Here is a 9814-nt window from a genome sequence, read left to right on the forward strand (position 1 = left end):
TGGAGTTATGGCTTTTTCAAGCAGCAGTGACAGCCCACCTTTTTTCTCCAAGAGGAATGAGTAAATAAATAAATAATTTCAGGCTACTTTTTTGTTATTTGAATTGGAAAATGATCTTATTAAGTATTGGGGATAAACATACGTTTGGTTGTGAGATAACCTGCCAGATCAAGTAGAAGTCTGGAAGTGAGAAAGATGAAGTAACCATTGGCCAGTAAAGTATTAACATCACATGTTTGAGAAATGGCTAGAGGAAGACAGCCGTCATCCTGAAGTTAGCTTGCTAACCATATTGTGTAAAACTAGGAGGCCTAACTTCTAGACCAAGTCCTTTAAGAGGTGCCGTATTAGCAGCTCACCTAGGCTGTCATAGCACTTCCCTAAGGAGGAACTACAGATATAATGAACCAGGTCCAGGACTATTACAATAGAGCCCAACAGAAGTAAAGAACCTTATCTGTAGAAAACCATTGATGATTTCCTTTTTGTTTTCAGTCCAAGGTTTACACTCGCACACCAACCTTATATCTGGACTTCAAATTGGATCAAGGAGCAAAGCATTGTCAACCCATTCCTAAAGGTATGATGGGTTCTGGATTTAGTACGGGGGGTGGGGGGAGGAAGGCTGCTTTCCCTGGAATGTGCTTGTTTCTGAGCCTCGGCAGAAAGTTCTGCAAACTTTATGTTTAATTATGTTTAAACTAGCAAATACTGCTGGACCTTTCAAGTTAAGAAAATCAGCATGATTTCATAGAATGTTAGCACTAGACCTTCTGGGCTACATCCCTTAATTCACAGGTGTGGACACCAAGGTGCATAGATTAGTAATACTTGTTCAAGGCCACGTAAAGAATTTCTGGATGAGGTAAGCAAGGAAGATCCCCCATCGCCTGACTTTCCGACCCCCTCCTGACTTGCAGTGTTCCTGGAGGCACATTTGGACCTGCGTTTCTTATGAACATATGCATGCTTGATTGAGTTACAGGTTTTGCTTGATGTAGGTATTGTTAAGGAAGGCTTCCTTCAGATGGCATTTGAGGGCTGGCAGGTGGTGTGGTGGTTAAAGCGCTAAATTCCCATGTGGTCAACTGTGGTTTCAGTCCTGTACCTGATGGCTTGCTTTCTCACTTTCCCTTTCTCTCTGCTCTGTCTCTCTCAGGTCAAATTAAATAATAATAATAATAATAATAATAATAATAATAATAAATAAAATTAAATAAATAAATACAACATTTGACTACAGAGGATAATTAGAAAACTCCCAAGTATTTAAGACCCATTTTATTTTGGAAAAATGATCATACCCAAGATCATTAAGCATCAACTTTGGACCCATTATTTTGTTCTTTTTATTTTTCATTCACACAATTTTTTAGATTAATTCACTTAAACATATTCCTACACTGTAGATTATTTTTATAGCAATAAGCATGAGAGCACATGTGTTTTAGCTTTTTAGTGCTGTGGGTTTTTTTAATTTTTCTTCCTTTCTTCTTTCTTTTTAATTGCCAGAAGGCACATGCGTTCTCCGGAGAGAAAGAGAGAATTCAGCACCCCCTAATAAGGCATGTCATGCCATGATACTTTCATCTATTTTCCATCTCAAAAAGATTTGGGGCATGCACACACACGTGCCCAGTGTGTCCTTCAGCCTGCTGAAGTTGGGCCTCAAACTGAGGTCAGCCACAGCCACATGGGATCTGGCTCCCAATACACAGCATTTAATCATTGTATTAATGGGACCGATCACTGCTGTTTTTCTTCTACTTTTAAGTTTGCTTTCCTCCAATCTCTATTCCTCCCTATCCACCCGTAGCAGTAATATGTTATACATACACACACACACACACCCCTCCTAGATCTAGGGCATAGCCCAGATTTGTCCTTGAATTGTAACTTACTATATTTTTCTCAACATTTTTCTACCCTGACATATGAAGGATCTTCAAAAGGTTCATGAAAAATGTATATTATGAAAAAAAAAACTATGCATGGATTTAAATTTTGTTGCACCAAAATAAACGTGTACTTTAATTTTATTTTCCATTAGCTTTTTGAAGCTCTCTAATATATGTGCATGAAAATATACATAGATAGGGTTATTTTATTGTTTTACTAACATAGTATTATATTATAAAATACTTTTTTACATTTTTTTGGCTGAACAATACTTCATGGAAATTCTTCCCAATCTACTTGTATGGGCTCTTTCCTTTTTGTAAGTTTATTCATTTATTTCCTCCATGAGTGAGACAGGGAGACAAATAGAGAAAGAAATATGGGGAGACCTCATCCCTGACAGGGTCCCATTGCTGCAGTCCACCCCCCAGCCTTCAGCCAGCCCTGGATCATGGGCAAGGATGTGCCCCATGTTCTCAGGGAGGTCTCTGGACCTAAACCAGGAACTTTCCCACATGGTAATGCCTTGCAGGGCATTGCATTTACCACTGTGCTACTATCTGGCCCCATCATATGGGATTCTACTAACCCCCTCTCCATCATGGGTTTATTATAAGGCATTTAACTATTTCCTATCAACAGATACTCACTTGGTTCCTTGTGCTTGGCTACCTGCAAAGTGGTCTGCAGTGAACACCCTTGAACATCTGTCTTCCCATATGGGGATTTATTTTGATGGACAGGTTTCCAGGGATGGCAGGTGTATGCACATTTAGTTTCAAAAGCTGTTGTCAGGTTGTGACACAAAGAGGCAGTCATGCTTTCCATCAGCAGTGTGTAAGAGTACCAATTTCTCCATTGCCCCACCAGCAGGAAGTGTGTGGTTCATGTTTATTTCTGCTCTGCTCTTAGCCATCCCCCTGTATTGCTTCATGAGAGAATGTGCTTCTGCCAGTTTACAAAGCTGTACTTGTATTTATTTTGTCATTGTGAATTTTTTTTTGAGAAGTTTTTGCTATAGGGCACGTGCGCTCACCAGAAAGACACAGACAGAGAGATAGAAAGCGAGAAATCACCCCCCGTGGGATGGCCATGCTGCAATCCCTTCTCCTCCATTCTCCTCTTGGGATCTTGGGCATGCACGTACATGCACCCAGTGTGAGTTTAAGCCACTGGATCCAGGACTCAAACCGTGGTCAACTACATGGGAGTCCAGCGACATAGCCATTACGCCAACTGCTGGTCCTGTCGTTGTGAATTTTAAACCTGAGATTTGTTTTCACAAATGGTTTTGGAAGTCTACAAAAGCAAATAGCTTAGGGAACAGCAGTTAGCATAATGGCTATGTCGCTGAAATCCTATGTAGCCGACCACAGTTCGAATCCCGGACTCCATGGCTTAAACTCACGCCGGGCGTGTGTGTGTGCATGCCCAATATCCCGAGAGGAGCAGGGATTGTGGTGTGGCCATCCCCCCAGGGGGGAGGGGTGTGATTTCTCGCTTTCTATCTCTCTGTCTCTCTGTCTTTCTGGCGAGTGCATGTGTTCTATAGCAAAAACCTCTCCAAAAAAAAAAAAAATAGAGCAAATAGCTTAGAAATGCAAGTTTACTGTTGAGTCTGTGTAAACCCACCTTAAACAAGTCTGCTATAAACACAGCTATGAAGGAAAAGAACCTGCCTTTTCCAAGACATCACTTCCAGTTACACTGTGTTCTCACTTTCTGTTTCTCTCTCTCCCTCCTCCATCTCTCTCTCTCTCTCTCTCTCCCCCACGCCTCTCTCCCTCTCTCTCTATCACACACACACATGCACAAGTTTATGCATGCTTCCACTGCATTAGGTGATAAATCCAAAGCGTGACGCTTCCCTGTCAAATGTAAGACAAACAAGTATTATAAAACACTTACTATTTGCAGATTTGACAGTCCTGGCTTCCTGTAATCAGATGTACTGGATGATAAGAGTATGCCGCATAGAGTTTATTATGAAATTCTTCAAATAAAGGTCACCCTTTGTCTTTTTTTTTAAAAAACCTCCTTTCCAGGTTAAATTCCATCATAAACTCCAAGGGCTGTGTACATTCATTTTATTTGGGTGCTGTATCAAGTATTCCTTGAAATGTGTGGGCCATTGGCTGAGTCCTGGACATGTTTTGTTTATAATGTTTTGATTGTTTTGTTACTCATGGTAAAGTGATTTGACGTGGATGTCTGGATTATGTTTTGCTTTTGGCATACGCTTTGCAGTCTAATTTAAGGTTGACTTGGCTGTATCATTACCAGGCTAATTGGATAGAAATAGCAGCATACACTGCTACCATCCTATCCCTGATACCAGGAAAATGCAGATGTCCCAAGGGAAGTGGCAGTTAAGGGATATTGGAAACATTTCTCATGCATTGGACTAGTTTTATCTGAATTCCTTCCCATAAATAGTATTTGAATCGATTTTAACCATCTCTTCCTTCAGGCTAGACACGTTTCTGTTGGGTTGTGCTAATCTTGGGGAGAACAGATGTTTCACGCAGTGATGATTTGGAAGGCAGCTGATATCAGGAATTGAGCCGGACCATGCATCACTTACAAAGAATCCAATTTGTTGAGTTTCTGACAGTACGAGATTCCTTTCACATTGGCCACAGGTTTTTCATATTAGCTCTTGGCTAAAATAAGAATAAGTGGTTTGTTTTTATTTAATTTATTTTTGCAGTGACTTTGACCATATCTTGCAAGGCAATCTGATTTTCCCTGCTGTAAACCAATATACAGATAACACTGTTATCATTCATTGTGAAGGGCATAAATCTGCATCTCTAGGAAAATAGCAATCTTTTCCAAGAAAGGAAGGCCTCTGGTCCTTGTGTCCCCTTTGTTTTCTGGCATGGAAATTGGGCCCTCAACAGCCACTCTGTTTATATTTCTCCATCTTCTACCTCTGCTTCTGGATACTTAAAAACATGATCCGGAATGTTAAAATGAAGAACTGCTGTGGTGTTAAGAAAAACAAACCAAAAAAACTTGACTTCATGAGCCTTTTTGCTTTCTTCCCTTATTAACTATACTCAGAATGTATTTCATACATTATATTGGGTCATCAGAAAAGTCATTTTTGCATAGGAAAAGAGAAAAAATACATCATTAGTATTTTCTTTAAGGTATATGTATATTGATAAACAGAACTACTTTATAGAAGGCATGTAGTCTTCCCCTGTATAGTAGGAGGAATAAAGGCCCCCAAAGATGTCCACATCCTAATCCTGAGAACCTGTGAATATAATATTTTTATATTACAGAAAAGACTGTGCAGATGCACCTAGATTAAGGCTCTCAAGATGGGGAAGCTAGCCTAGATCATCTAGGTGAGCTAGTGTCATTCACAAGAGTCTGTATAAGTGCAAGTGAGACAAGGGAGTCAGAGTGAAAGAAGAAAGGATGGCAGAGTGTTCTGAAAATGGAAAGGGCCAGAAGCCAAGGAATAAGGGCAACCTCTAGAAGCGGGAAAAGGCAAGGAAGCAAATTCTCCCCATTCTGGGTACACAGAAGGCTGACTTCTGAGACTTTATATCCATAGAACTTAATTGCTAATACAGTTCCCATTCAAAATGTTAAACTTCACTTATTTCTTAGTTTTTCTATTAGCTGCTAATGCAGTGAAAATTCAGTGTTGTGAATGTGAACAAAGAATAAGGGAGGATTATCCTGTAGGTTGCAATGGTTCTTATTTAAAATACGGAATCTTTAGGGGAGCTCTTAATGTTATGTGCCCATGGCTTATAAACACTGCCTATGCTATGACCATTCTATTGGGTCATCGGAAAAGTCATGACATATTTTTTTCTCTTTTCCTATGCAAAAATGACTTTTCTGATGACCCAATATAATGTATTAAATACATTCTGAGTATAGTTTATTCTGCAAAACCAATTGTCTCAAGTTTCCTTATGTGTGCATTATTCCATGCAATATAGTAGAATATTTTATTTTTGATGTCATCAAATTTGGTAAAATGGGCATTGTCTTGTTTTGTTCTGATAGAATTCCTACAAGCTCATGTAGTAACCTATCTCCCAGATTACAGAGCTACAGAGTCAACACCTCTCTTTCTCTTGTTATTTATGTTTAGTTATAAAATGAGAGTAAATAGTTATTATTCACAAGCATATGGATCTTATAGTGAGCTGTCAGTTTCTATATGACCAAAAATCCTACCCTGAATCACAAATTCTAGACTGCAGCATTTGGTGGGATATAGATAACATCCTAAGTGCCATGAGGTTCTTCATGAGGACATCGTCAGAAACGATGACACCGTGGATCTTTGCTCAGAGTATCCTGCACTCTGAGAGAAGACTACTTGGGTTGGTGTTGAGGAGGGTGTGGTGGGGAGCATGGAACTACCTCCTTGGTGATGAACCTTCCCTGGCCTAGGTCACAGCCTCATCAGAAGTTTATAACTTCTTAATAACCTGCATGAATGTGGAGGACAGTGGAAAGGAAAAGAAGAGGTGGGAAAGGGAACTGACATTTGTTAAATACCTTCTAAGTGCCAGGCATTGTGTAGAGAAAGTTAAAAAACACATAACACACACATACACACACACAAAACTCACACATACATATTTATGTATGTCTATACAGTGCCATTTGCGCAACACAATGGCCCTGTATTTCATATTCATTCCTTATTTCACAAACCAGGAAATAAGCTTGAAGAGAGTGGATCTGGCCCTAGATCTCTACATGGGTGATGTGCTGATTTTTTGGGGGGGAGGGGGTCAGGGGCCATGTGTGCTCATGTACGTGTGTGTGTGTGTGTATGTGTGTGTGTGTGTGAGAGAGAGAGAGAGAGAAAGAGAGAGAGAAGGCATCCCTAATTGGGAGTGGTCATATTGCAATCCTTTTTCATCCATTTCTCCATTTCATGAAGGTTTTGGCCATACATGCTCATGTGTCCAGAGTGTTATCTGGGCCACCTGGGTCTTGATTTGAACCACTCTCAGCCATGTGGGATCTTGCTGTGTCTACACAGTGCTTAAATACTATGCTACAGGTCAGCCCAGATACACTGATTTTTTTTTTTAGAGAGAGATTTTTGCTATAGGGTGTGTGTGCTCACCAGAGAGACAGAGAGACAGAAAGCAAAAAAAAAAAAATCACCCCCCAGGGGGATTACCACACCATAATCTCTTCTCCATTCTCTTCTTGGGATTTTGGGTATACATGCACACACGTCCAGCATGAGTTTCAAGTCGCCAGGTCCGGGACTCAAACCGTGGATGACTATGTGGGAATCCAGCGACATAACCATTATGCCATCTACTGATTTTTAAACCAGTGCCTTTTACTTTTAATTGTGTGTGTTGGTTTATTTATTTAGATATTTATAATTAATTAGTTGGTAGCTCCACAAAGCCCTCTTTAAAGTTTGTTGCTACCCTACTCTTCTACCACTCTCCAAGAAAGGTTTGCTGGGTTAGAGAGGCAGGAGAAGCAGAGGGGCAGGGATACTAAAGAAATGTAGGACCAGATTGAGAAGAGTCTATCTGCTAAAGTCAGGGATTTAGGCTTTCTTAGGAGTACAAGAACAGTAATTAGGACCAGCAGATGGCTTAATGGTTACATTGCTGGACTCCCACATAGTCAACCATGGTTCAAGTCTCAGACCTGGCAGCTGAAAACACACTGGGCACATGTGCCTATGTGCCCAAGATTCCCGAGAGGTGAATGGAGGAGAAGGGATTGCAGTGTGGCCATCCCCCTTGGGGTCGATTTCTCTCTTTCTGTCTTTCTGGAAAGTGCATGCACTTTCTATAGCAAAAATCTCTCTTAAAAAATAGTAATTCTCCATAATACTTTGGAAACTTTTCTGAATTTCTGAAATTATTTCAAAATAAAAATTAAAAAAATAATTTGGTGGAATGAGGAGGGAGAATGGAGGACCCAGGACTCCAGGACTCTGTCCTAGGAGGCCAGTGTGATGTCTATGGTAAGAGTTGCCTGCAGAAACTGAATGCAGGGACTCAGGCAGAAGAGTCAAGATATTTAGGAACCAGGGCTACCTTGGAGTATGGCAACCCATGTGCCCCAGAGTTTGAAGAGAGGTGTATTCTCTACTTAGCCCCATTGTCCTCTCTTCTTCCCTCCCTAGAGCTGACCTATGTATGGACTTGGTGTGTCACCAGGCTGTGTTTTTTTTGCTTTCTCTAAACATACATGTATCAAGAGTAGTTGTAAGTTCATTGGAATAATGAACTCAAGACTGTGGCAGAACCCAATCACGGTGGGGCAGGTGGTGGGGCACTGGTGTGTGATATTGAAGCCATATAGGAAGACCCTGTTCATTACTGAGTTTTGTTTTGTTATTGTTTTGTTCTGTTTTTGAGAGGTTTTAACTATAGGGCACGTGCACTCGCCAGACAGAGACAGAGAGACAGAAAGCGAGAAATCACCACCTAGGGGGATGGCCACTACGCAATCCCTTCTCCTCCATTCTCCTCTTGGGATCTTGGGCACGCACGCACACGTGCCCTGCATGAGTTTAAGCCACCGGGTCTGGGACACGAACCGCGGTTGACTACGTAGGAGTCCAGCGACATAGCCATTATGCTAACTGCTGGTCCCCTCCTGAGTTGTTTTGAACAAGCAATGTGAGCCCACAACCCTGGCTGACTGGAAGGCTTGGAGTGGGAAGGAGGATGGTAGCATGGCAAGGGTGCAGATAGGGAGTCTTCGCCCAAATAAGTAAATAAATACACTTTATTTACAAAGACTAGGCAGAGGAAAATAAGCTGAATAAAGGCAAGGAATGTAGAGCAAGAAATCCTCTCATTAGAGACATTTGTAAGAATTAGGAACTTTGCTGAAAATGAGAACAAATGCCACAGAAAATGATTTACATATTTAAATGAAAAGTTTTACATTTTTTCTATTTGGCTAAAGGAGGTCTGACTTGAATGTGTTTCTGACTTAATCATCTTAGGGGACCAGAGGGAAAATGTGACCTTTGTCCCAACTCTTTATATTTGTCATTAATCAAGCCTGCCAGTTGCAAAGACACAGTAGCTTGTAGATGACATTCGTAGAAGAAAAGAAAACATAGGGGGTGTGACCCCTGACAAAGCAATACAAATTTGGAGATGGCATGAATTCCTGGTACAGGACTTAAAAGTGAGGAGAACTAGGGAAGAAAGATGTGAAGGACTGGAGAAGATTTCACAAGAGAGCTCTCCGCTGATGCAATCCTGCTCTTAGCCGAGAACAGATTCCAAAACATGTGTTTGTTCTTAAACATAGAGTAAACATTCACACAATTTGGCATTTTTTTTTCTTTTGTGGTAGCCTTAAAAAACAATACTTAATGGAAATTAACAAGACTTAATGGGCACAAGTGCAGATGGACATCACGCCAGAAAGAAGGAAAATAGGAAATTGCTCCTTTTCCCATTCCATTACTTCTAACACTGTTCCAACAAAATTAATTGTGTTATAACTCGCAAAGATGGACTCTATATCTTAATAGAAGACTTTTGCAAGGAACGAAAATAGGTGAATGCACTTAATAAAATTCACTCACCCATTTCTTATTAAGCAAACATTTGGTCCTGGATCATGTAAAAGGTTTTTTGTTTTGTTTTGTTTTTTGTTTTAAATAAAGGATAAAAAAGTATATCTAGGCAATTATGCATGGACTAATTTCTGCTTGGAGGGTGAATAGGGAGCAGAAGGAGGTGGAACAGAAATGAGAATAGAACAATTGAAATGATCCTATATGAAAACTGAGTCAAGCAATTGACAAAAGCTTTGCACTTTTGTCAAATAATGTGGAAGATACTAATTTTTTAATACCTTTAATCCATGAAGAAGAGATTGGTTATATAAAGTAGGATACATCCTTACAATAGAATGCTCTGTAGTC

The 9814-nt window shown here is 40.3% G+C and overlaps 1 protein-coding gene across 2 annotated transcripts in view; it reads left to right on the forward strand.

The window, feature by feature from the left end:
• Positions 1-9814, forward strand: part of PIR (pirin) — a 94187-nt gene that overhangs the window by 62851 nt on the left and 21522 nt on the right. For both annotated transcript variants that reach the window (XM_006164694.3, XM_014582614.2), the window contains exon 6: positions 496-580. In XM_006164694.3, coding sequence (XP_006164756.1) covers positions 496-580 — 85 coding nt within the window. The remainder of the gene's footprint in view (positions 1-495; positions 581-9814) is intronic.

The sequence above is a fragment of the Tupaia chinensis genome, unplaced genomic scaffold, assembly GCF_000334495.1.
Source record: "Tupaia chinensis unplaced genomic scaffold, TupChi_1.0 Scaffold143678_1, whole genome shotgun sequence".
Taxonomy (NCBI): Eukaryota; Metazoa; Chordata; class Mammalia; order Scandentia; family Tupaiidae; genus Tupaia; species Tupaia belangeri.